Below are 27,010 nucleotides of genomic sequence, written 5' to 3'. Positions count from 1 at the left end.
CTGGGTTGAAAACATCCCTTGGGGAAAAAAAAAAATGTTGCACAATTTTTCCTAGCCATGCATGCCCTGAATTAATCCTGGCATTTGCTTGTGCTGTTTTCCAAAGATAAGCAAAGTCATTCAGAGCTGGAAGAGGGCAATGTCCTGCATCACGCTCTTCCAAATAGAATGGAGCTAATTGACTGAACACCATAAACCTGCTGTAGCCAGCAGCAGGCTGGAAAGAGCCCTTCTTTTACTTCTCAGCTGCTTGCACTAACTTTTCCCATGCATCAACCTTTTTGTTTCGTTGCACAGTAAGTCATATCAAAGGATCTGATCCATCCAGGTGATGGCTAGACTGCCACAGAGTGACGTTTCATAGAATGATGGGATCCTTAAGGTTGAAAAAGACCTCCATGATCATCAGGTCCAACCATTAACCTAACACTGACAGGTCCACCACTAAACCATGACCTTAAATGGCATAACTACATGGTTTTTGAATGCTTCCAGGGACAGTGATTTCACCATTTCTCTGGGCAGCCTGTTCTAGTGTTTCATTCTTTCAGTGAAACTTTTTTCTCCTAATATCCAACCTAAACTTTCCCTGGCGTGTTTCACTTGGAACTGCTCCCCTGTTTGATCACCTTCCAGACAGTTGAGTGGGTACCAGGGAGGCAGACAAGAACTAGCAGCCATTAGTGGGGAGGTTGAGAAGGTTACTTTGCATAGCTCTTCCAGTTTATGGTACCATGTTTATCAAATGGTGGCTTTGTCAATTTTTTCTCACATTAGGGAGAAAGCCTTTGAGTTGTAGACTTCCCAGGCTACCTCTTATTCTTCAGTGCTGGCCCAAGCCTGTATGTTAACTAGAGTGTAGTATAAATTTCACACATTTGAATGAAAGGTGCTGTCAGAACAAGCTCAGAGATTAAACGAGAGCAGTGTTACAGCTCCACATGAAACTTCAGCTGTCTCCTCCTATCTGATCTGGAGTGAAGTTTTCAAATTATTAATCAATGCTATAAATGATTGCTCTAAGATACAGAGCTTCACACTCTTAATTATTGCTGTCTACAACTACCTGAATGGAGGTTGTAGCCAGGTGGGGGTTGGTCTCTTCTCCCAGGCAACCACCAATAAAACATGAGGACACAGTCTCAAGCTGCTCCAGGAGAGGTTTAGGCTGGATGTTAGGAAGAAAGAGTGATTTGTCATTGGATTGGGCTGCCCAGGGAGGTGGTGGAGTCACCATCACTGGAAGTGTTCAGGAAGAGACTGGATGGGGCATTTAGTGCCATGGTTTAGTTGATAAGATGGTGTTGGGTGATAGGTTGGACTTGATGATCTCAAAGGTCTTTTCCAACCTGGTTTATTCTGTTCTGTTCTGTTCATCACTGGATGATTGGTGCTGCTTCAGGTGTGATGCTCACTTGCATCTTACAGCATGTAAAAAAAAAGCCACAGAAATAAAGTGACTAAACATACAGGAAGCTGGTAATTGTAACTAGATGAATGCTCTACATCTAAGTAGGCATAAAAATTATGTTTGCCTTTTTTCTCATGTTTCTCTGGGGTCTGTTCTTAACTTTTCTTGAATATTCCAAACGTCTGTCAAAGGAAGATAGGAGGGGGAAAAACAAAAGACAGTTAAAAAAATTGTTTCTTTCAATTGGCCTGGAATAGAGCATTTAACCTAAAATTTCAGACAGAACTTCCACATGCTCTCCACAACACCTGAGTACAGTGGATACATTAAAGTCAGGTGCACTGTTTTCATACTGAGCATACTTGAACACTACCTATAATGACATGTCTAAGAGGGGTCTGAGTAATTCCTTCTGCTGTGCAATGAAAATTGAAGCAGTGCTGATGCAGCCACTAAGTACTACTGATCTTTAAATTAGCAAAATGGGAACTAGCATCTTTGAAGTTACTTGAAAGCTGTAACTTAGGGATCTGAAAGCTCAGATACTTCTAACGTTTAATTACACACTGTGTTTGTTACAAAGCAGTTGTAGGGAAGGTGCTCTGTGTTCTTGCTTACTTTGCTTCTGTTCTTGATAGATCTTAATATATAGTCTTCTCCATTCTTGCTGACATATTCTTACTGTTGCCAGTTCTTTTCCTGATAGTCTTTCTGTTACTTCCCAAGGAAGTGGCTACACTTTCTTTTCCAATTTTTCAAGAATTTTATCTTTATTTCTGCCAGTAGCCTGAGCAGTACAAGGTCATTTCCATCTTTTTCCCTCATATCTTACATCCACAGGAATTTGAAGAACCTTGAAATTGCTTTGTTCTGGCATTTCCCAGTTGGGAAGCTCAAGAAGAGTTTCAAAAGGAAATTATTCCTTGTCCCCACAAGGGACACCTTTTGTCTGTCAGAAGGTGGTGTCTTGTCACCTATCTGCAGTGTTCTTCACAGGCCATGTTCTAGTAAGACTGCTTCACCATACATCAGCTTTTGTATTTACCACGATAGATAACCGTGAAACCATGCACTGCTGGCGATGTGGTTACTTGCTTGACTTTTCACCAGTGTCTGCGGGGCAGCAGAGCCATTTTTCACTGATGCTACATCTTATCCCATTGGATTTTGAAGAGAGGCCCTTTGTGCTACAAGTTTGGGTTTTTTTGTTGTTTTTTTTTTCCCTTTTTTTTTCTTGTCAAATGAGGAATCTTGCAGGATTTGAAGGAGAAACATGCCTTTTGGTTTCACGTTTAGCAAGTATCCGCTAGAAATCCTTCATTAAACACCGGTTTGGAGTTCATGTCATATCCTAAACTCACCATATTTTATAAACAAGCTTGTAGCATTTTCAGAACAACAAACCACAAGGTCCTGCTTAGAGGAAAACTTAACTGAGTAAGTTAAGTAAGGGTAAAAGAGAAGAAGTAAGCAGGAAAGGTCCCTCAGAGATGAGCAAACAGATATACTCCAAAATGCAAGAAGATGCTTTGCATAGTGCTTTAGTACTCAGCAGGATATTCATAGTCTCAGTGAAGTATGTGTGGATTTTGCCTTTCACAGGGACTGCTGGCAGATTTCAGATTGAAAGAACAAGGTTTTCAATAACAAAAATAATCTCAACAGTCTTATGTGACATTTTATAACACTGAGACTCCTCTGCAGAGAAGTAATTTCAAAATAAAGCCTTCTTCCAACTTCCCTATGAAAAATAACTCTGAAGTGAAGCTGTGGAAAATTAGTAAGCAAAGGATTCCAAGGCTTTGCTTCAGCAAATATTTACAGTCTGGAATTTGGTTGGCTTTGTCAGATACTCTTAGGCAAATAGAGGCATGTTTTTCAGATACTGATTGAACTGCTAACAAAAATATTAATATTGGAAATTTTGGTTCAGCTTAAAGTACTTCATCAGTTGTCATTTTTCTGATGTTATCCTTTCTAGTTGGGATTTGCTGTAAAGGAACTATTCTTTTCATATAGAAGTGTGTGTACACATAGATAGACATGTATACATACATGCATATCTATATATGTATAAAACCAAAGTGCTTAAAAAAGGTCCAAGCAGGGTTCTGCCCACAGTATTGTACACTGGGAGAGGAGCACGGACAACACTGCTGAGGTTTTCTCAGATGCATCTTGATAGGCAGAAGCTCTCAGTTTCAACTGGGCTCTATGAAAACCACTTTTGTGGGCTAGTCACAGTGCAATCATGCAATCACCACTTCTCATCAAAGAGGAATTCAGGGAGCTATCTCCAAAGTCTGTCAGATTACTTCCTTCCAAATTCACTTGTCTACATGAATGCTTTCTTGAAGACAGTGCAATCCTTTTCTCTTATTGTCAAACTTGGTGAAGGTGTTTAGCTCTGACAGCTAAGGGTAACCAAAATTATTCAACCTCACTTGTATCAGATTGATAGGAAATCCCATTGTGAAGGGTAGTTTTTAATCATCAGTAGTCAAGTAATCAGTATTGCGCTGGAGGCTGTGCAAGGCCTTTTCCATTTATATTTGTTTGTCTTGTATAGTGGTCAATTACCTTTATGGAATACCCTCAAAAGGTTTCATTAGTCTAAATCATGGGGGGGGAAATGTAATACATGGCTTTAAAAATATGAAAAGATGCAAATGTACAACTTTTCCATGTTGTGAGCTTTTCTTATGCCAAACTTTTATTGTGTTTTATTTTCTGAACAATTTAGAATTTATCTTCTATTTTCTGGAAAGAGAACAGCTCAGTGTAGTCAGGATATGTTCCCAGCAGCTCTTTCCAGTTACCTTCCCTTCTTCAGTTAAAGAATATTCAAGGTATCTATTTCTCTTCCTTCAGAAAGAAGAAAATCAAGGAAGGTCTGTTTATTTTGAAAACTTTACTCTCTTAGTTTCCTAATCCCACGCAACCCTCTCTTCTCCTGCAGGACTCCGAGGAGGAAGACAATGAGTTGGAGGCCATCAATAAGAAGCTGATAAGTCCACAAAGTTTTCAGAATTTCCGGCCTTACGTACCGGAGGAGTTTGCTGACTTCAGTGTTTACAATGCTAGCCTGGAGAACAGGGAGTGGTTTTCTCCCAAATCAGACTTCATGAGTTCACGTGTTCTTGAGAAAGAGGTATCCCGCAGCCCTACCACTAGCAGTATTACTAGTGGCTACTTTTCCCACAGTGCCTCTAACGCTACCCTGTCTGACATGCTTGTTCCCTGTAGTGATAGCACAGACCAGATAGCCAGTCACATGAAGGAGCTGGACTCTGATGATCCCCCAGGATCATCTGTTGCACATGATGCAAGATCTTTGAACAAGGAATGTCGAGAGGCAGAAAAGGAGTTAGCAAGAGGAAAGTCACCTGTGTTACCACTGAAAGAAAACAGTGCCTTAGTGGAACAAGTACCACTGTCTCTTGATGCCACTGACAGAGACTCTCAGTTACCCAGAGCTGCATCACTTTCATCATTAAGTTCCTCAGGTGGCAAAAATACCTGTCAGACAATTGAGTTTTCAGCGCGTGAAGCAACAGTTGAGCATGTGACGGACATTCTGGAAGATCACTCCTTTACGGAGTTCATGGGCGTCGAAGACGGAAAGGACTTTGACCATTCGACAGCTCCACAGTCATGTTCCCTTGTGCCCTCTAATGGAGTGAGTTCCTTGGAGTTACCCCAAAGCACTGACGAAGAGCAGAGCCTGGACTCTGCAGCAGTGGCAGGCAACCGCCTTGCAGATGCTGTGGAAAGCCCTTTGTGTTCTACACTGGTAAAAGAGACTTCAGATCATGAGACTTACCCTGATGCTTCCATAGATGATTTTATTGGGAAGGACCACTTGGATGGTTCTGATTGTGAAGAAGGTGCTTCTGCAGATCAAGCTCATGTTTTGCCTAGCTGGGTTGCAGTGGGTGAACGAGTCTGTGTTGGAAGTAATAAGATGGGCACAGTGAGATATGTTGGAACCGTGGATTTTTCTGCTGGAATCTGGGTTGGAGTTGAACTGAACATTCAGATGGGTAAGAAGACTAAATATGGTCTAAGCTATGTATTTAGTTAGTGTGATATATTTTAAAGCTAAAGCACAATCTGCTGTCCACTCTTGGGAAATACTTCTAGTTTCATATAGGCTTAGAATCTGATACATGCAGTTCCAATCTTCCTGTTTGTAAGGACACTTCACTTAAGGATTCATTTTTCACTGTCTTGAAGCCTTGTTCCCACTTTATGCAGAATCATGCTTCTGCATGTTGTGGTGGTTCCTGTTGGTACTCCTCTATTTTTCAAAATACAGAAACATGTAGAGCCTAAAATTGGCAGACTTTTAAAGAACTCAGCATGCATGTTCATGGTCAGTAGTCACAGTGGACACCACTTGTCAAATAGATTTGCTGTCTGTAGCTTTCAGTTATAATTTGTTTTCCACTTGGGAAAGCTTAATTACAAAGCACAGGTTTTCCTAGAATAGAGTCATGGGGTGGTTTGAGTTGGAAGGGACTTTTGAAAGTTGTCTAGTCCAACCCATACAGTGAGCAGGGACATCTTCAACTAGAGCGGGTTTCTCAGAGCCCGTCCAACCTGACCTGGAATGTTTCTAGGGATGGGGCCTTCTATTACCTCTCTGGGCAACCTTTGTCAGTGTTCACCACCCTCATTGTAAAAATATTCTTCCTTGTATCTAGTCTAAATCTCCCTTCTTAGTTTAAAACCATCACTCCCTTGTCCTGTTGCAACAGGCCCTGCTAAAAATCTTTCTTGCAGGCCACAATAAGGTCCCTGCTGGACCCTTTTTTCCAGGCTGAACAATCCCCAACATGCTCATTCTTTATCTTCAGTTTGAAGGAGTCAGAAAGTCAATGTACACTGCAATTCACAGTATCACAGTATCATCAAGGTTGGAAGAGACCTTGAGGATCATCGAGTCCAACCTGTCACCACAGACCTCATGACTAGACCATGGCACCAAGTGCCACGTCCAATCCCCTCTTGAACGCCTCCAGGGACGGTGACTCCACCACCTCCCTGGGTAGCACATTCCAATGGCAAACAACTCTCTCAGTGAAGAACTTTCTCCTCACCTCCAGCCTAAACTCCCCCTGGTGCAGCTTGAGACTGTGTCCCCTTGTTCTGGTGCTGGTTGCTAGAGAGAAGAGATCAACCCCTTCCCGGCTACAACCACCTTTCAGGTAGTTGTAGAGAGCAATTAGGTCACCCCTGAGCCTCCTCTTCTCCAGGCTAAACAATCCCAGCTCCCTCAGCCTCTCCTCATAGGGCTTGTGTTCAAGGCCTCTCACCAGCCTTGTTGCCCTTCTCTGGACACGTTCAAGTGTCTCAATGTCCTTCCTAAACTGAGAGGCCCAGAACTGGACACAGTACTGAAGGCGTGGCCTAACCAATGCAGAGTCCAGGGGCACAATGACTTCCCTGCTGCTGCTGGCCACACTATTCCTAATGCAGGCCAGGATGCCGGTGGCCTTCTTGGCCACCTGGGCGCACTGCTGGCTCATTTTTAATCGGCTGTCAACCAGTACCCCCAGGTCCCTCTCTGTTTGGGAGCTCTCCAGCCACTCGGACCCCAGCCGGTAGCTCTGCATGGGGTTGCCATGGCCAAAGTGCAGCACCATTTTTAAGAGACTTCTGCAGAAATGTTTCAGATCTTTAAAAGATGATGGTTTTAGTAGTTTTCTAGTATTGGTGTTAATATCTATTATTGTCTCTGGCAGCTAAGTTTTAAGCTTTGTAAGCAGTTGGTTTTGAGGATGATTTAATTTGTGAAATGGACAAATGTTTGAGTTTTTAATGTTTTCACACTTCAAGACTACAATGAAAATGAAAGTACTGACAACTAATACTGTGCATGTGTTTTCATTGAAGGGAAGCACGATGGAACTGTAAAAGGCAAAGAGTACTTCCACTGCAAACCACGCCACGGTGTCTTTGTTCGTCCTGGGCGCCTCAGCAAAGCATCAGCTTCCATGAGGAACTGGAGTAGCACTTCACGGTCTCAGGCATCTTCTTCCACTTCAGAGAAACGGAAAAAGTCCATGCTTCAAGGCTCATCACCACCTCCTTCAACAGAAGTCCTCTGCCATTCAGCAGATGCAGCAGCTTCTCCTTTTTCTAGGAAACAGGAAAACAGGAAATCTTGGATTAACTAAACGGCAGTATTTTTGCACTTACTACACGCATCACTGTGTAGAGAACTCTATGGATTTTGGAAGCTATTGTACATTTTAATCTGTCCATACAGAATGTGTATTCTCTAGAGTCCTCGACTTAATGCTCTAATATTTTTATAAATAATATATATATTATATATATATATATATATATGAATGTGTATCTATAGTATGTCTGCCAGTAGGCAGGCATGGCTGCACACTAAAATACAGTTAAAGCTGATCTGTAGATAGCTGAGGTACTGGACTATTTGTTACACCACAACTCGGGAGATATATTTTAAACAACAAAAAATATTTTATTGTGGGGAAAAAAACAGGATGTAAATCCTGCTTGGGAACAAAAGAAAAAAAAAGAAGAAGAAGCTACAGTTTGCTGTTCTTAATTACCAAAGAACCTGTTTTAGACTGACAAATTTGCTGTTTCTATCTTTCTATTGTAAATGTTTTAACTGATGACTTGGTGCCACATTTCTTCTAGTCACTGGGCACCGTGCAGCCTTATGTTCTGTGTTTAAGCACACTGAAATATCCAACTGCTTCGTATTTTTTGTCTTCCTAGAGGCCTGCCACTGTGCTGACTTGGCATTGAATGGAAATTATTAACAATGCCTGAAGCTGTATGTCTGGCATTTCATATGTTAGCATAGGCCAGCCAGGCAGTTTGACTGCAGAAACAGTATTACTGCAAGGGGTGAGAGGACAACTTTTGGGGGGTGAGAGGGGTCGGGGATTTTTGGGTGTAGGGGGAAATGGAGAAACAAAGAAGCAGTAAATGGATCATGACTGCAAACTTTGCACTTGTTACTTGCTGGTTATTATCAAGATGAAATAGAACCTGCTAAAGGAATTTTAATCTGTAAAGTTTATTTTAATAATGGGAATGATGGAGGGATTTATGTCTGGTGCGCATGAATTCCTACGAGGGTTGTTCACATGTAGATACTGTAGATGCCTGTACAAGTGTTCTGGATATTTGTAAAGTAACATGGTGAAAAAAGAGTGAAGTGAATGGCCTGCTCTATCTGTTCTTTGTTTCTTAGCAAGTGAGTGAGTGAGATACCTGGGACCTTACTGAAAAGCTGCTGTTTTTTCCTTTGATTGTTGTGTACAGTAAGCAGACTTTCATATTTTAAAATTTACTGTAAAGAACTGTAATTTATATACTGCCATACTGTATTTAATTGGTACAGACCTATTGTGTGTTAGAATACAGACTGTTTACTTGGGATTTAAAAAAAAAAAGTCATGTTTTCCTTGTATTTGGTACAATTAGGTTTCGTGCTCATAGTAACTTGGTTTTTAGCTGCAAAGTACATTGTGAGAATGCTGAAGGACTGTGTGATTGGAATGGAAGGCTGGGTGGCATTAACCTGTTCACTGGTTCATGCAGTGTTGAGAGGAGAATAGCAGCCCCTATTGGATACACGTTCCTCACTTGATGCTTTCCCCATCCTTCATCTGAGGGAGAGTGGAGCCGGGGAACTCCTGCCAGAGAATGGTGTTATGTGGGTCAAGGGGAGAGGGGACAAGTTCTTGGAAGACAGACAAGACAGACTCATTGCTAAATATGTAAATGTGTTGGCCGAGTACAACATAGTTGGCAGCTGGAAGGGTAATGTGCTGGGGATGGTGAAAGCAGGTGGTGCGAAGTTCAGTGTGCTTGCCCTCGAGATAGCTTTGGGCTCCTCTGAGACAGGATGTGTTAACTGATTTTGGTGGAATGAATATCTTTGCAGAAGTTTTTGTACTTCTGGCGTCCAGCTAGAGTTGTTCTTGCTGCCTTGATGATAGTACCACTGGAGGAAACTACCATAACAAGACAAAACATGTCTGCATAAAGTGTTTTATCAGTCACAGATGATACAAAAACACTGCCAGGTACTTACTCGCAGCACCACAGTCTTCAAGTTAATTTCAGAATTTAATCTCTTTATAATGGTTTTTAGAAAATCCACACTCACATAAACATATCTGTCCAAGACTGCTACCAGCAATTTTGAAAGCTACTGTGGCCTTTTTCTTATGGCAAAAGTGCAATACTAGGTTAGTATTGGCCAAATGAGGTGGCTCATGGTTTTAGACTTCTGTGAATACAGCACGCATGATTGCTTAAGGAACACCAGAATAATTTTACTACTTGGGGTATACAATCAATACATGCCAGAGAAACCTAACCAAGCCAGCCTGCCTTTGTGCTGTACCACATTTTGCTTAACTGTGCTGCCATGACTTTTGTTACTATGGAAAGTCCTGTATTTTTGCAAACCTGGGTCAATTTAAAATTAGGAGGAGCGTATCCAGTGAGTACGATGAGGTAATGTGGCAATGGGCACATAGTACATAGACAGGGAAGTAGGTTTCCTGTTAGTAATGCTAGACTAGCAGTTTGTTGTCTTGAACTTTGTAACCAGTGGAAGAATGCTGTGGTGATTTGTCCAACTGCAAATCACTTTTTTCTTTGGGTTTTGTTAACATTGCTTTAAACAGTATCTAAAATACACTGCCTAATATACCAGGCTGTACAATCCATACTAAGACCTCAATCTATACAAACCAAACCAACCCCACTCATAGTACTGAATAATGTCAGTCAGAGCCAGTCTCTCATTTGTCTCAGCTGACAGAACAAACTTGTCATCTCAGTAGTTTTCCCAGTCCAGAAAAAATACCTCATTTTGACCATCAGGACAGTGACAATGTTAGATGAGATCATGCTGGCTTCTGTTTGTTATGCTGTTTTTTCAAGCATACAGGCCATCATGGAGATTCAGCCAGACTGCTGAATCCAGCAAGCAAAAGCAGTGTTTGGTCAGTGCTGCTGGTGGCCTGAAATGCTCCCTCACAAAAAAAGTTTGTTTGCAGCTGAAGGCAGAGTTAGAGGCTGTTATGATGTAAGTAATAAGAAGTGCCATGAAGCTGTGTAACAAAAGAAGTGCAGGGTGTATGCCCCTGGGAACAACCTTTGGGTATTTTCTTCCCCTGCCCTCAGGTCTCTCACTCCCTGTGCCCTGTACCAGGGGCCAGGGCTGAGGCAGGAGCTGCTCCTTGGCAGTATGGGATGGTGAGCAGGGGCTAGGCTTAAAAGTTCACTTCTGTGGTATGCTGGGACCATGTTTGGGTACACTTTAGGCACCTTTACATCTCTTGAGTTGCTAATCTACAGAATTCAAAGAGGAAAAAGAAAATTAAAAAGGAAGTAAAATCTCAGATTGACTGAAAATAGTATTAGAGAGGAAGGGTGGAGAGGAAGAGGCTGGATACAAGCAGTTGCTATCTTGTTACTGCAGAAAAACAAATTAAAACCAGCTTTCCTCATAAGTCTGTGGAAAGTGTGTGTAATCTGTCCAAGCTCTGTTAGCAGAGCAGCGTGCAGCAGCTTCTGCGGTGAACATGTCTCAGGGTGGACCTCAGACTGGTGATGGTGGAAAAGCATCCAGCCTCTACAGGAGCTACTGTGGCATGTCTGGCTGAGGGGCTATGACACTAATGAGGGGACTGGAGCATCTCTCTGACACGAAAAGGCGGAGAGACCTGGGACTGAGAGGGGATATCAATACTTATTGATACTTAAGGGGTAGGAGTCAGGAGGATGTGGCTGGGCTGTCTTCAGTGGTGCCCAGTGCCAGGACAACGGGCGATAGCACACGGGGGAAACACAGGAGATTCTCTTAAGTCAATTCCATCTGAACATAAGGAAAAACTCATTTCCTGTGAGGATGGCAGAGCCTGGGAGCAGGCTCCCCAGAGAGGTTGAGTCTGGGCCGATTCCAAAACCGCCTTGGACACGATGCTGAGTGCTGTGCAACCCGCTGAGGGTGACCCTGCTGTAGCAAGGGGGTTGGACCCACTCCCACCGTCCTGTGACTCTCGGACCTACTCGCGTGTAATTGAATCTAATATATCTTGGCTCTGCCGCTACGTGAGACGAAGAGGGCCGGGGCGGGGCGAAGCGAGGGCCGGGGCGGGGCGAAGTGAGGTCCAGCCTCGCCGCAAAATCCAGGGCGGGACGTGCGTCGCCGCACGCCTCCACCTCAGCGCCACTGAGGTAAGTAACCGGTGGCGGCGGCGGCGCTAGCCGGCGGCCCCCGGGGCGGGCCCGCCAACTGCGCGAGCGAACGAAGTCGCGCGGAGGGGGAGGTGGCAGAGGCCGCTGCCGCCTCCCCCCCAGCAGCCTCCCCCACAGCACGGCTCCTTTCGCCTGCCTGCCTCCCCTTCGCCCTTCTGCAGGCGGGCAGCTGCACGTAGGCTCGCTGCCCGCCGAGATCACTGCTGCAGCAGATTCCTCCTCGGGGGCGAACTCTGTCCAGCGAAGCGGCCGCTGGGTGACTCGGAAGGGGGAAGGAAATTGGAGGCGCTCCTTGCGATTCGTTTGTTTCCTCTCAGGTGAAGCGCTCGCTCGCGAGGCTGATGAGTCTCTTTGCCGCTCGAAGGTTGGTTTCTCAAGTGTATTGCGGGTTTAAGGCTGCTTCTTCGAAGAAACAGAAATTTCCCTTGGAAATGGCTCGTCCTAGTTCAAGTAAGACATCTGTTTGTTTCCTTGAGTTACCCTAGACAGGATTTTAAGAGAGGTTTGGATAATAGACAAAATCTGCATGCTGTATTTTTAAATTTCCCTTTCTAAAAGCTGATCAAGAAAAATGGCATTTGTCAAGTCGAACTGTCAGGCCAAGTGCTCCTTCTCCAGGCTGCGGGAAAGTGTTTTGCTTCTGGGCTTGCACTGGCACCAGCAGCTTCTGCAGAACCTCTGAGGTGGGACCTGCTGCTTCAAAACCCTGCCTCAGGCGAGCTTCTTGGGAGGGCAGGGGGACAGAGGCTGGGACAAGAGGGGAGCTTTCCATTGAGGTGCCTCCTTTAGACCCCATGTTGACTATGCTAACAGTTGGACTCAAGAATTTTAAAGCTCTTGTCCTTTAGAATGTTCTGATTCTGTGTGAAGTGGATTTTGGTGGTGGTTTGGTTGGTTTGTTTGTTTGTTTTTCTCGATGCCAAAGATTGATCTTCTCGATCTGTATAATGTGTAGTTTCAAAAATCCTTACACAGCCGTGGCCAGCGTGGTTGCCTGGTGATATGTTTTTAGTGATTTATGCACATGAACGTGCACTACTTGATTGCATTGCCTTTTCATGAGCAATAACACATCTTGTGTCTTTGTACACGAATTATGGAGGCCCTCGAGTGCTTGTAACCACTCAGGAGCAGGGTACTGGGTAACCCCAGGAGCCCTGTATAGTCCAGCAGTAGCAAATATCTTCTTCTTTGTTTATTTGTTTGTTTCAGTTTGTAGATGGGCCTTAAGTTTTCAGAAACATGCCTAGCAGTAAATCCCCGAACTCTTGGGCAGCCAGGGTGCACTTGCTTTTCCTGCTGTCTTGAGCATCAGTTCTGTGGCTCGTGCTGTAAGTCTTGGGATTTCCCCTGTGACTGTCTCTTCTTAAAGAAACTTGCTGCCTCTGGTTTAAACAAACAAACAAACAAAACCACAATGAAACCACATAGTAAATTGTGAAGACTATGGCTTGAGAGTTCAGCTGCAGGCTAGTCACTAGTGGCATGTAGTTGGAGTCGGTACTAGGGCTAATATTGTTTAACACGCTTGTTAATGATCTGTCTGAGGGGATGGAGTGTACCCTCAGCAAGTTTCTAGATGACAGAAAACTGCGAGGAGTGCTGGATACACCAGAGGGTCGTGCTGCCATCCTTTCTCTCTGCTCAGTGCTGGTGAAACACCTGTAGTGCTGAATCCAGATCTGGGCTCTCCAGCACAAGAGAGACAAGGACTTATGGGAGAGAGTCCAGTGAAGAGGTGGTTAATGGCTTGGAGCATCTGACACATGAAGAGAGCCTGGGAGAGATGAGACTGTTCAGCCTGGAAGAGACCAGTCTCAGGGACACCTTGGCAGTGCATGAGAATAACTGATGGGAAAGAATGAAGACAAGACAGACTCTTAATAGTGCCCAGTGACAGGACATCAGGCAATAGACAAAGTACACAAGGTTCCATCTGAACACAAGAAAGCACTTTTGCATTGTGAGGTGGATCAAGCACTGGAATGGGTGCAGAGTGTCCATCCTTGGAGATACTCAAAAGCTACTTCACTGGACACAGTCCTGGGCAGTCTGTTTGAACAGGAGTGTTTGGAATAGACTACCTCCAGAGCACTTTTCCCACCTCAGCCTTTCTGTGATTCTAAAATCTATCACTTTAAAATAAATATCTGGGTAAACTTGAAGAGAGTTTTTAGCTGCTGTCTCTTTAGATAGCCTCTTCCATTTTAATCTTGTTTTGATTCTTAGACAAACACAAAGAAAGATGCCTATGCTTTTTCAAGGTACTTTATTTTACTAGGGAAAAATGGAGGAAATACACATTTAAAAAAATAAACCCAACCCCAACCAACAAACAAACAAAAAACCAAACCAAACCAAAAAAACCACTATGCAAAACCACAACCAAACAATTGCAAACCTAGAAAATGGGCAAGATCCCTCAGAAGGAAATGCCTCTTCCCAAATTACCTTAATGTTAAAGGTGATACTTGGTATCTAGAGTTATTTTCATCTCTGGATCTTGCCTTACAATCATGAAGCAAACTGGTTTTGGTGGTGGTGGCAACAGTGTTACCAAGATAGCATCTAGTGTGGGGTTTAGTTTAAGGCTCTGCCTTTCATCTGTTGAGTATGTCCATGGTTTACTAAATGTCTCTCGACTGAGGTTGCTCATATGCATTTTTGAGGATCTCCAGGAATTTTCCCTTCAAATTCCAGCCTGCAGGAATATCAAAACAAATTAGTGTTCTGAAATTAAAGCCATGGGAGATGTATGTGGAAGCCATTTCTGGATGCATAAGTTTGCCAGCACTGTCTGTATGGTCCCCAGGTCTGAGCAGCTGTTTCTTTTTCCTCCCCACACATAGATATGGCTGATTTTCGAGAAGTGTTTGCCAAAGCGAAGCATATAGCCATTATCACAGGAGCTGGTGTGAGTGCAGAGAGCGGAGTTCCTACCTTCAGAGGGGCTGGAGGTTTCTGGAGGAAGTGGCAAGCCCAGGTATGTACTGGTGGCACACATCTGCAAAGCTGTCCATCAGGTAGGAGAGTGGGAAGAGTGAACAGAAGCTAAGCACCTTAGAAGGTGGCAGATCTTGAGCTCTCCCTCCAGTCCTATCTGCAGCTCTTCTCCATGTCCTGGGCGTCTCCTCTGTGCAACTGCAACTTCTTTTGTCATGTTTGGTTTATTCATTGTTTGGGAAAAACATTGTTCTTGCAGACAGCTCTTGGTCTTTGTACCATCCTTGTGCAGTTCAGCTGTTTGCTCAGCTTTTGACACTCTTACAGTTTGCCTACCACGAGGGGCCTTTACTATTTTAAACTCTTAAGAACCATTTACCACAAGAATAAAGGGCAGAACCAATAATACTGATTAGTTTTTATTACAGAATCACGTCAGAGCCATAGGGGTTGGAAGGGATGCCTGGAGATCATCTAGTTTAATCTGCTGCTATAGCAGGCTCAACTAGAGCAGGTTGCCCAGGATCACATCCAAGTGGGTTCTGAAAGTATCCATAGAAAGAGACTCTACAGTCTCTCTGGGCAGCCTGTTCTAGTGCTTCAGCACCCTCACAGTAAAAAAATTCTTTTAGTTCAAAATTTCTTTTATCCTTGGTTTCTCATAATAGTCTGTATTAGGTTAACCACCTGTTTCCCTCCAACACAGAAGTGAGGGAAAGTAACACAAAAAAAACCCCAACACCACAAAGTAACACCACAAAAACAAACTCTGGGTTGAGATACAGAGTTCAGATGAAGAGCTTTAATGAGAAAAATGAGATAACACAATGCACAATTACCTTAGCCTATTTGCAGAAAAAGCACAACAAAATACAGAAAGCAGCAGCAGCAGAAGCCAGCAGGCTAACCCCAACTCCTTGCAAACTTGCACCACCCCAGCGGAAAAAGACAACACCCCAAACCTGGAACCCAAAAGCAGCAACCAGGACAGGAAGCCTCTCATGTTGCCATCTGAACTTCAAGCCCCATAAAACTTTTCTCCAGCCAGCACTTTCACTTTGAAGCTGGCACAATGGCAGGATGGTTTTGAATAACAGCAGCATATTGAACTCAACCCATGAAATTCTCCACCCTTATTCTATACCACCTGCATCATGCCCAGCAGCAATTGACATCAAACAACACATACCATACATCAGTCACTGTCCATTCTCACTCAAAATGAGATCACTTTGCAGTATAAAGAAGATTTCTTACTGCAGATGCTCTGGAGCTCCACCCTATTCCATACAGTCTGGATCAGTCCATGACCAGTCCAAATGGGGGGCTGTGTTTCCACCCCTGGGGCAGTGTGATGGTTTGAATCAGAACCAGTGGGTTAACCTGGCTATTTTCCCAACACAAGTGAAGAAAGACAGCACACAAAAACTTGGGCTTGAGACCCCAAAAAAAGCAAGAGAAGAGTTTACTGATCAAAAATCAGATGAACATGGTACAAAATGCATAGTTGCCTTAGACTATTTGCAGAGAAGGCACAGCACAAAGCAGCAGCAAGCAGAGGCGAGCAAGCCAGAAAACTCCTCCCCTATCCCTCCTTGTCCTGCCACCATCCCAGCAAAAAGACAACACCCGAAGAACCTGGAACACAGAAGCAGAAACCAGAACAGCAAGCCTCCCAAGTTGCAATCTGAACTTACGCCCCATCTGGTTAGCACTTTCACGTTCTGAAGCTGGTGTGACTGTGGCATGGCATGTGGTGTGACTGTGGCATGGCATGAGTAACAGCAGCAGGTTCAATTCAATCCATGACAGGCAGTCAATTCCAGTGGCTCCTTCCACTCCTCCAAGTGAAAGTAAACTGTGTTGTGCATTCTGGTGCTCTGCTTCCAGCACATCCAGGTGTGGGGATCCCCCTGTCACACCTGAAACACAGATGAGTTCCACCTGTCAGTTTAATGTCATCAGAGTACACTCTGCATCTGTATCTACTAAAGCTTTATGCTCATGCGGGTTCAACTTGCTAAGACATCAGTACCATACAGTCCAATAGACCCAGCTGTCCCTCTCCTCCATCTGGTTGGAGGCAGGGTCCCCCTAATTCTGACTGGAATAATTTGCATCTTGTGAAGAGGCTTTGGGAGTCCTGTCAGGAGGATCAGAAGCAGTATGAATTTGTCTGCTCTTTTTGGGTGATTTGCCACTGGAAACTGGGGCAGCGTCCTTCTGGGGAGAATTTCCTTGTAATTCACATACAGCTAAGACTGAAGTGGGTTTTCCATCCCACTTCCTCTTGTCCTCCCCATGGTCACATAAGTAGGACCACAGGGTACACCATGATGTGTACCTCCCAGATTCTCTCCTTCAGACAGGGGAGCACCTGCTACTTATGGCTGAAACATGGGACCATACAGGTGGGGAATAGATGTTCTTTTTTGCGTTGATGGGCCTCCTGGGACTGTTCCTTCACAGCTGGAACACAGGCATGGACAGAGGAAGAGAGATTTCCCTCACCTTGCTGGGGCCTGCTACTCATTTCATCCACTGTTTGTCCTTGGCCATATTCCAAAACAAGAGATAAAAACTGAGCAAGCAGCCCTGGCTCTTTCTCTTGTTCCCATGATGATTTGTCCTCATCGTTTGCCAGAGGATCTTCTTTCCTTGTATGCTTCTGTTTCTGTACAGGAGTAGCTGATACTGGCACAGGATGGTTCTCTGGTGCAGCTGCTGTGCCTCTTGGTCTCTCTGTAGGCCCAGAGACCTTCTCTTGCCCCTGAGAACTTGGGGCAGAGATGAGAAGGGCTCAACAGGCATGGGCCAGGCCCAAACACGCTGCAATGATTTCTGTCTCTTGGGAACTTCCATACTGACAATAGACATTTTCTTAACACTTCACCAGCTTCTCAGGATTTTGCACTTGCTCAGGGGTGACATTCCAAACCAACAAAGGGGACCACTGGCCTAAGAATTTACTCACACACACCCTGCCACTCATCATTATCTAGCATTGTGGTAGATATCTCTTCTTGGGCATTCAGAACAATAGAGGGCTTTTTGCCCTGGATGAAACTAGAGCAAGCTGTCCCACCAGTAAACAGCACAGCAATGGCACAGTTCTAAGCCATTCCCCTGGGATGATGCCCATCACCAGAGAGAATATAAAAAGGACTCTGGCATATTGGCCCCAGCTACCCCTGGAAAGCAAAGACATCAACATAGTGAATACACCACAGAAAACAAGCTTATGTAAAGCTCTCTTAACAAGCCTTAAGCCTTAATTGAATCCTCTCCTTATCTCACTTCTCATTATCTCAACACTTTAGTCTCCTGCCAGAATTGATTGTTAAGACAGCTGCTTTCGAGCCCTATGCTGGGCACCAAAACTAATGCTTTAACCACCTGTTTCCTTCCAACACAGAAGTGAGGGAAACTGAAAAAACAAACTCCAGGTTGAGACAAACAATTGAGATAAAGAGCCTGTTGGGCTGTCTGTAGGCCCACAGACCTCCTCTTGGCCCTGAGCACTTTGAACAGTGATGAGAAGGGCTTGATAGGCATGGGCCAGGCCCCAACACATGACAGTAATTTTTGTCTCTCAGGAACTTCCAGGCTGACAACAGACTTTCCCCAAACATTTCACCAGCTTCTCAGTATTTTGCACTTGTTCAGGGGTGAAATTCCAAACCACCAGAGGGCACCACTGGCCTAGGCACTTGCCCATACTCTCCCATACACCCTGCCACTCGTGATTATCCAGCCTTCAGGCAGATCTGCAGGTGGTATTCTTGGGAGAGACCTCCACTGCTCTGGACAAAACCTGGCCCACCAGTAAACAGCACATGGGAGGGAAAAGTGACACCAAAAAACCTCTGGGTTGAGATAAAGAATATTTAATGAGATTATTAGATGCACAATAACCTTAGTTTGATGAAGCAAAAGACCAAATGCAAGGTCCTGCATCTGGGTCAGGGCAGCTGTAGATACCGATATAGGCTGGACAGTGACTGGCTTGAGAGCAGCCCTGAAGAAAAGGACCTGGGGGTGCTGGTGGATGAGAAGCTCAATATGAGCTGCCAGTGTACACTTGCAGCCCAGAAAGCCAACTGCATCCCGGGCTGCATCAAGAAAAGTGTGGCCAGCAGGTCGAGGGAGGTGACTCTCCCCTTCTACACCGCTCTGGTGAGACCCCACCTGGAGTACTGTGTGCAGTTCTGGAGCCCTTATTACAAGAAAGATCTGGATGTGCTGGAGTGTGTCCAGAGAAGGGCCATGAGGATGATCAGAGGGCTGGAGCACCTCTCCTGTGAGGACAGGCTGAGAGAGTCTGGGTTGTTCAGTTTGGAGAAGAGAAGGCTCCAAGGAGACTTTAGTGTAGCCTTCCAGTATCTGAAGGGGGCCTACAAGAAAGCTGGTGAGGGGCTTTTTAGGTAATGATAGGTCTAGGGGGAATGGATCCAAGCTGGAGAAGGGTAGATTTAGATTAGACATTAGGAAGTTCTTCACAATAAGGGTGGTGAGACACTGGAACAGGTTGCCCAGGGAGGTGGTGGAAACCTCATTCCTGGATGTCGTTAAGGCCAGGCTGGATGTGGCTTTGGGCAACCTGGTCTAGTGGAAAGTGTCCTTGCCCATGGCACAAGGGTTGGAACTAGATAATCTTTGGCATCCCTTCCCAACCCTGTGATTCTGTGAAAATGCAGAAGCAGCAGCAGAAGCCAACAGCCTCCCCCTCCACCCCATGATGTACAGCCAACACTCCAAAACCCAGAAACTGGAAGAAGTGACCAGAACAGGAGGCCTCTCCTGTTACAACCTAAACTTCAAGACACTTAATACTTTGCTCCAGCCAGCACTTTCACTTTGAAGCTGGCATGCCAGCAACATGGGATTGAATCTCAGCAGCAGATTCTACTCAACCCATGACAGTTTTGCCAATGGCTGTAATTTGGCTTGTGCTGCACTTAAGGTAGAAAAGAAACTACTAGCAAAATAAATGTATCCACACCATGCTGTGCTTTAGGTCTACTGTGGAAAAAGAGTTTTGAATGCCAAAAATTACATGGGTTGAACTATCTCATCTTCCTTGGTGATCATAAGAGTTTGGTAGGGCAGCACAGAGTAAGAGCCAAATGCACTATTGATACCAGTTATTTCCTAATGTGATAAGACACTTTGCCTTACCCTCATAACAGCTGTTGAACTATATTCCTAGGCACAGCATCTGGTTATAAATAATCTGCCTTTGTTTCATGCTGGTAACAGTGTAAATGGCAGTAATCTCTCAGGCTTCCTTTGGGGAGGGGATTTTCTGGCCTTCCCGTTGGCAGAAGGAATTTTTGTGTCTTTTCCAGGAGCTGGCTACTCCAGGAGCCTTTGCACGAAACCCCTCTCGTGTGTGGGAATTCTACCACTACCGCCGGGAAGTGATGCTGAGCAAACACCCAAACCCTGCACACATTGCCATTGCAGAGTGTGAAAAGCGACTGAGCAAGCAAGGAAGGCGTGTCGTGGTCATTACTCAGAATATCGATGAACTGCACAGGAAGGCAGGCACTAAGCACCTCTTAGAAATTCACGGTGAGAATCAGCTTACCTCTCTGCTGCAGGCTGGCAAAGCTGGAGGAGGGAAGAGAGAGCAGGATGAGTACCAGGAGAAAAGAAACTTGTCTCTCTAAACATACAGGTGCAGCACATGGGGGTTAGCAGGGCTTTTGGGTCTGAGGAAGGACACAAGGACCACGAGGATGATCAGAGGGCTGGAGCACCTCTCCTGTGAGGACAGACTGAAGGAGTTGGGGCTGTTCAGTCTGCAGAAGAGAAGGCTCCGAGGTGACCTAATTGTGGCCTTCCAGTAATTGAAGGGGGCCTACAGGAAGGCTGGGGAGGGACTTCTCAGGGTATCAGGTAGGGATAGGACTAGGGGGAATGGAATGAAGCTGGAGATGGGGAGATTCAGGCTGGACATGAGGAGGAAGTTCTTCACTATGAGAGTGGTGAAGCCCTGGAATGGGTTGTCCAGGGAGGTGGTTGAGGCCCCATCCCTAGAAGTGTTTAAGCCCAGGCTGGATGAGGCTCTGGCCAGGCTGATCTAGTGTGGGGTGTCCCTGCCCATGGCAGGGGGGTTGGAATTGGATGATACTTGTGGTCCCTTCCAACCCTGACTGATACTATGATACTAAGTGTGGAGACAGCGAGGGTGGAGAAGGGCTCTGAGGTGCCCCCACCCCTTCTTTCCCCAGTCCACAGGCCCTGCTGAAGAGTAAAGGTCTCCCAGAACAAAGCATCTTGGTCCAGCACTGTGGTGCTTTTTAACTTCAGTATCACAAAAGGTTTAAATGGCATTTCTCACTGTCATGTTATGATCTGGACACAGGAAACCTGTACAAATTGTTTGCAGTTTTGGATCCAGGGATAAAGCCTTGGGGACAGTTTAATTTTGATTCTCCTTATTCTTTACAGAACAGAAACGGTTTTAAATTCTTGGTAATGCTGCACATCTCTACAGCATGAGAGTAGAGTAGTGTAGAGTAGAGTAGAGCAGAGTAGAGTAGAGTAGAGTAGAGTAGAATAGAATAGAATAGAATAGAACAGAACAGAATAGAATAGAATAGAATAGAATTAACCAGGTTGGAAGAGACCTTTGAGATCAAGTCCAACCTATCATCCCACACTATCTAATCAACTAAACCATGGCACCAAGCACCCCATCAACTCTCTTCCTAAACACTTCCAGTGATGGTGACTCCACCACCTCCCTGGACAGCCCATTCCAATGGCAAATCATTCTTTCTATGAAGGACTTCTTCCTAACATCCAGCCTAAACCTCCCCTGGTGCAGCTTGAGACTGTGTACTAATGCTACAAGTGCACAAACCAAAACAATCTTAACTTTTATGTATTACATTTCAGGGGGATTGTTAATTTGGGGGGGTGTTGGTATTTGGGGAGGGTTATGTATTTTATGTGTTTGGGTTATGTATTTAAGAAAATGTTTCTCATTTAAGGGGAAAAGCAATAAGCAGAAATCATCTCCCTCAGGGACATCTTAAATAATGATTTTCCTCTGAAACACTGTTACAAGGGTGCATTATTATTTGTGTTGTGAGGTAGAACGTAGAACAAGGTGATAAATCATAGCTTAGAGGGACTGTTGCTGCTGTTCACCTCAGCCTTTCAGCTGAAATGGCTGTGTCCTGGCTGGGTTGTTGAGCAAAAGCATGAGTATGTGTTGTGTAAAATACCATCCAGCAGGTCTAGGGAGGTTCTCCCCCGCTACTCTGCCCTGGTGAGACCACACCTAGAATACTGTGTCCAGTTTTGGGCTCCCCAGTTCACGAGAGACAGGGATCTGCTGGAGAGAGTCCAACGGAGAGCCACAAAGATGATTAGGGGACTTGAGCATTTTCCCTATGAAGAGAGACTGAGAGACCTAGGGCTGTTTAGTCTTGAGAAGACTGAGAGGGGATCTGATCAATGTCTGTAACTATCTGAGGGGTGGGTGTCAAGTGGGGGAGGGGGGCAAGCTCTTTTCGGTGGTGCACAGTAATAAGACAAGGAACAATGAGTACAAACTTGAACATAGAGGATTTCACCTCAACATGAAGAGAAACTTCTTTACAGTAAGAGTGATGGAGCACTGGAACAGGCTGCCCAGGGGGGTTGTGGAGTCTCCTTCTCTGGAGACTTTCAAAACTCACCTGGATGCATTCCTGTGCAGACTACCCTAAGTGATCCTGTTTTGGCAGGAGAGTTGGACCTGATGATCTCTAGAGGTCTCTTCCAAGCTCTAATGTTCTATGATTCTATGATAATGTTGCCAGGCTTCAACACTTGGCTGTTACCTTCATGTAGTAAGTTACCCACAAGGTGTAGTCTTCAAAGTCAAATAAAAGCTGTCTGGGATGAACACCACCACTTGCTGGTACTTCTGTGTCACGGAGCAGTCGCTTGATCCCTGATGTCTTCTCTTTGTGCATTTCAGGTAGTTTATTTAAAACTCGATGCACCAACTGTGGAAACATAGCTGCAAATTACAAGAGCCCAATATGCCCTGCATTGGCTGGGAAAGGGTAATGTCTGCCTTTTACACACTCTGGCTTTTCTACTTAGGAATGGGAGCCATTTTAGGAGCATGCAGGAGTTTAAGCCAACCACCCCATTTTCCTTTAGTAGCTTAAATTTTACACAGCTGTTTTGAAATATGAGGATTTTGAATGTTTGGTGACTTCAGTGAGAGCACAGGATACCATCTTGTGGATGATGTTAACCTCCAAGTTAGCACAACATTTTGTATGCTTTAATTAGAACAATTTCACATGGTCTGAACTCTCACACTGGACTCTGAGAACAGGTGTTTGCTCTCATCCTCTTTACCTTCAGAGGCTTTTTGTTATATCTGATGCTTTAAGTTGGACAATCATCACCCATCAATAGATGGGTTGTCCTCTTCTGCATCTCTTGAGCACCTGGTAGCTTTTGTCCTTCAGCTCATCTCTAAGATTCTCAAAATACCAATGGGTGAGACAGTCAGTGGGGAGCATCAGTTCTAAGAATTTTCTGCAGTTTAAAAAGTTGCAGAAGAATTTTTCAGTCTCCCTTTTTATAGCTGTCCTCTTTCTTTCACCATTAAAAAAAAAAGAGGTGGGGTGATGGGACAGCCACATACTCACAGATTTTTAGTTTCTTATCCCCTTTGCATTTCACCAGACCTTTAGATAGCCACACAGATACTCACTGTGCCTTTGAGCAGCTTATTGCAGTTGCTTAGCTCCGGTCTGGACAAATGCTTGCCTGCCCTGTGTGGTGTTACAGTGCTTTAGTAGGTGTTGAAGTTGGGTGAAGTTGCAAAGGTGCCTTGGTTGCAGAGTGCACTTTAGACAGTACTAAGTTTTTTCAAAATAATGAAGTGCACTTCATGTGAATCAAACTGTGTTTCACTTTTGTAACATCAGGGCTCCAGATCCTGGAACAGAAGATGCCTCGATTCCAGTTGAGGACCTTCCTCAGTACGTATGGACTATTTTGGGTTTTGCTCTTAGCCCTTCACGCTTTGTGCATCTCAAAGGCTTGCATTACTGGTCATGTAGCTTTGGAAGGACATGGAGGTGTTCTGCAGGAGCAAAAGGCATGGAACATTGCCCCAGAGAACTGAGTCTAAAGCTAGGAGGAACAGCAGACAAGAAGAGTGTGTACTAGAAGTTGACCATGATGGCTAAAGGGATTGCATGTTTATGTACTTAAGCTTCAAGCTGAAACATGCCTAAATTCATGGGATTTATAGTAAGTGGAGTAGTAGGAGAATTACAGTAAGAAACCAAGTGCTACAGAGTGAATGTTTTATAACTTTTCAGGTGGTACCTACTCTTACTCAATCTGGAATGCCATGCTGGGGTACAACCATTGTAGCCCTTGCTGCCATAGTCCCTTGCATCCATTAAATGTGCCGTGGTGCTTTTGTGCAGTGGCTGAAGCCAGCTGCAGATGCAAGGAGCCACCATATTTTTAATTTGGTTCCTAAGGAAAAGTGGCTAACGCCATGCTTCTGCCTTTCAGCTTACTTTCCCCTTAAAAACCTGTTAGCCAGTGTGGTAGAGCTGATGGAGGTGGAGGTCTGTTGCACATAGTGTATTTTAAGTTTGATGTAATTCAGGAGCTGAGTGGGGAAGATAGGATGGATGAAGTATTTGAGTTGAACAACTTGTTCAGCAACCTGTTCTGTGTGCATCCAACACACCTGTAGCAGGGCATCAGCTGCCTTCTCCCCTGCACATGGTAAAGGAGTGTATGGGGGGAGCTGTGAAAGAGATAAAGATGGCAGATAAGACATGCCCAAATGAGAGCAAGAACTGCTTTGCTGTTTTGTAGCTCAAAACAGGTGTAACACTGTTGCTTTGTGGTTTTTAAACAGGTGTGAGGAGGAGGGCTGCAGTGGGCTTCTCCGTCCTCACGTTGTGTGGTTTGGTGAAGCCCTGGATCCTGACATTCTCACTGCAGTTGAAAAGGAGCTTGATATTTGTGACCTCTGCTTGGTAGTGAGTGACACTTTTGTTACCTAACATAATGGACAAGGAAGCCATGCTAAAGAGGTTGTACCTCCTGGATAAAGGAGATGCATCTGTACTTCCTCACAGGAATTAAAACCCCTGAGGGACTCTCTAGTGTCAAGTGTAAAACATTAGAAGACCAACCATGAAGTGTGAAAATGTGCATGTGCTCCTCAGAAGGTAACATCTTCAGCATGTGTGCATCTTGCTGAGCTGGCATCTACAATCTGCACTGAGTGCAGACAAGTGTTACATGTTCAAGTGTTTGAGGTTAGCAAGTGCTGTTTAGCTGTTGAATTTCTCAGTGAAAACAAGAATTGGTTTGATGCTCAGTTTAAAAAAAGTGACAAAATATTGTAAGAAGGTGGTTAGCTGTTACCATGTTGACTGCTGGCTAAACATGAGGCATCAGTGTGCTCAGATGGCTGAGAAGGCAGCCAACAGCATCCTGGCCTGTATCAGGAATAGCTTGATCAGCAGGATAGAGAGGTGATTGTGTCCCTGTACTCAGCACTGGTGAGCCTGCATGGCAAATACTGTGCTCAGTTTTGGGCCTCTCACTACAGCAAGGACATTGAGTTGCTGAAGTGTGTCCAGAGAAGAGCAGCAAAGCTGGTGAAGGACCTGGAGAACAGGTCTTATGAGGAGCATCTGAGGGAACAGGGATTGTTTAGTCTGGAGAAGAGGAGGCTGAGGGGAGACCTCATTGCTCTCTACAACTACCTGAAAAAAGTATGTCATAAGGTGGGGGTCACTCTTGTCTCCCTAGAATCAAATGACATAATGAGAAGAAATGGCCTCAAATTGTGCCAGAGGAAATTTAGATTAGATATTAGGAAAAAAATTCATTATTGGAAGGGTGGTCAGGCATTGGAAGAGGTTGCCCAGGAAGGTGGTGGAGTCATCGTCCTTGGAAGTGGTAAAAACTGTGTAGACATGGCACTTCGGGACACGGTTTAATGGCCATAGTGGTTGTTAGGTCAGTGGTTGGACTTGAGGATCTTAGATCTTGGTCTTTTCCACCCAAACCAGTTCTGGGATTCTGTGTGCTGTGTTTTTTGTAAGGCTGATTACATGCCTTATAGATTCCAGATTGCTGACCAAAACAGGATAGAGTGCCCTCTTCACAAAGTAATGTCATGTAAGAGGAATGTCTTGTTTCCTTTCCTTGAAGGCAAAGTTCCCCATTTTGTGTTTGTGGGATAACTTTTTGTTCATCTACACCTATAATCACAAACAGGCTTCTTTGAGTTGCATCAGAGGAACAATCTCTGATTCTTATGCCATGTTAAATAGCCACACATGCAGTGACACTAAATTGAGGTATTGGGTTTATTTCTCTAGGGCTCTTCCATGCTTCAGTGGTTTTGCACATCCAGTGTTCCAAGAAGGGTCCTTACCTGGTGGGTTGGGTTGGGTTTTGCCTGTTTTTTGCACTAGCTTGCTACACTTGTGATTTTTCATCTTGTCCCTGCAGGTTGGGACCTCCTCGGTGGTGTATCCTGCTGCTATGTTTGCCCCTCAGGTATCAGCCAGAGGAGTGCCAGTTGCAGAATTTAACATGGAAGCTACTCCTGCGACAGACAGATTCAGGTAAAGGTGGTGGGTTTTAAACTAGGCAGCCTTTAACCCCCTTTGTCTGCATTGTCCTTTGCACTCAACTGCTGAAGCATTTAGGCAATTCTTAAACATGCATGACCCAGGTTTCCCCCCAGTGCTTTAGAAATGTTATTTTCTTCTAGTAAATAAGAAAAGATTATTTTCTTTCTGGGTGGAATTAAGACTGAAGACACAACAGTATTTCTCTAAGCGTGAGGCTGAAGCCTGTCCCTGGGTCCCCGAATGCCTCAGCCCTCAGAGGCAGGACTGAGTTGTCCGATCTCCCCATGTGCTCTGGAACTGCCACGCAGCAGCACCGTGCGCTGCCCGTTGCCCGCCGCTTCACCTGGATCTTTCTTTCTTTCCAGGTTTCATTTCCCGGGCCCCTGCGGGACCACTCTGCCGCCGGCGCTGGCCCGCCACGAAAGTGAGATCATCTCCTGAGCACCTCGGAGCGGCCGGGCCGGCAAGGAGTCAATGCGGCAGGGGCTCAAGGGACTTGGGGAGCGGGCGGGGGAGAGGAAGCGGCGGGTCTCGCTGGAACTGTCCCCTCTCGGGCTCCCATAGCAATAAACAGACGGCGGCGGAAACCCGGCGGGATCGGCAGGGCCCCGCCGCCGTCACCCACGGCACCTCCTGTCGCTTCCCGTGCCGCCTCTGTCCACGCGCGGCCTCACCCCGGGCGGGCGGGGGGGGCGGGGACAAGCTGTGGGGGTTGTGACGCAGCTGTGCACGCGTCCTGGGG

General features: G+C 45.2%; 2 protein-coding genes across 6 annotated transcripts in view; both read left to right on the top strand.

The window, feature by feature from the left end:
• Positions 1-11,295, top strand: part of KIF13A (kinesin family member 13A) — a 117,320-nt gene extending 106,025 nt beyond the window's left edge. For all 4 annotated transcript variants that reach the window (XM_068160837.1, XM_068160835.1, XM_068160836.1 and 1 more), the window contains 2 exons: positions 4,371-5,454; positions 7,310-11,295. In XM_068160837.1, the coding sequence (XP_068016938.1) occupies positions 4,371-5,454; positions 7,310-7,593 (1,368 nt within the window). In that variant the 3' untranslated portion in view covers positions 7,594-11,295. The remainder of the gene's footprint in view (positions 1-4,370; positions 5,455-7,309) is intronic.
• Positions 11,296-11,667: 372 nt separating this feature from the next.
• SIRT5 (sirtuin 5) lies at positions 11,668-26,904 on the top strand. 2 transcript variants are annotated; one of them, XM_068160833.1, is made up of 8 exons: positions 11,668-12,133; positions 14,533-14,666; positions 19,975-20,200; positions 22,605-22,692; positions 23,575-23,628; positions 24,531-24,654; positions 24,754-24,846; positions 26,144-26,231. In XM_068160833.1, the coding sequence occupies exons 1-7, from the start codon at positions 12,025-12,027 to the stop codon at positions 24,799-24,801; spliced, it is 783 nt and encodes a 260-aa protein (XP_068016934.1). In that variant the 5' UTR covers positions 11,668-12,024; the 3' UTR covers positions 24,802-24,846; positions 26,144-26,231. The 2 variants fall into 2 exon arrangements, with proteins under 2 accessions (XP_068016934.1, XP_068016933.1); XM_068160832.1 differs by lacking the exon at positions 24,754-24,846 and adding an exon at positions 26,634-26,904 and having other exon boundaries at positions 11,671-12,133; positions 26,144-26,259.
• The last annotated feature ends 106 nt before the right edge of the window (positions 26,905-27,010 follow it).

This window comes from Melanerpes formicivorus, unplaced genomic scaffold, assembly GCF_026170545.1.
Source record: "Melanerpes formicivorus ecotype bairdi unplaced genomic scaffold, bMelFor1.0.p_v2 SCAF_53, whole genome shotgun sequence".
NCBI classification, from domain to species: Eukaryota; Metazoa; Chordata; class Aves; order Piciformes; family Picidae; genus Melanerpes; species Melanerpes formicivorus.
This window is presented reverse-complemented; position numbering and strand designations above follow the sequence as displayed.

What these genes read in the sequence shown, in the direction of transcription:
- SIRT5 (XM_068160832.1), top strand. Translation starts at nt 12,025, where the DNA reads ATGAGTCTCTTTGCCGCTCGAAGGTTGGTTTCTCAAGTGTATTGCGGG. An exon ending in AATGGCTCGTCCTAGTTCAA is followed by an intron (nt 12,134 to 14,532) that starts GTAAGACATCTG and finishes CCCCACACATAG; the next exon opens with ATATGGCTGATTTTCGAGAA. An exon ending in TTTGTGACCTCTGCTTGGTA is followed by an intron (nt 24,655 to 26,143) that starts GTGAGTGACACT and finishes TTGTCCCTGCAG; the next exon opens with GTTGGGACCTCCTCGGTGGT.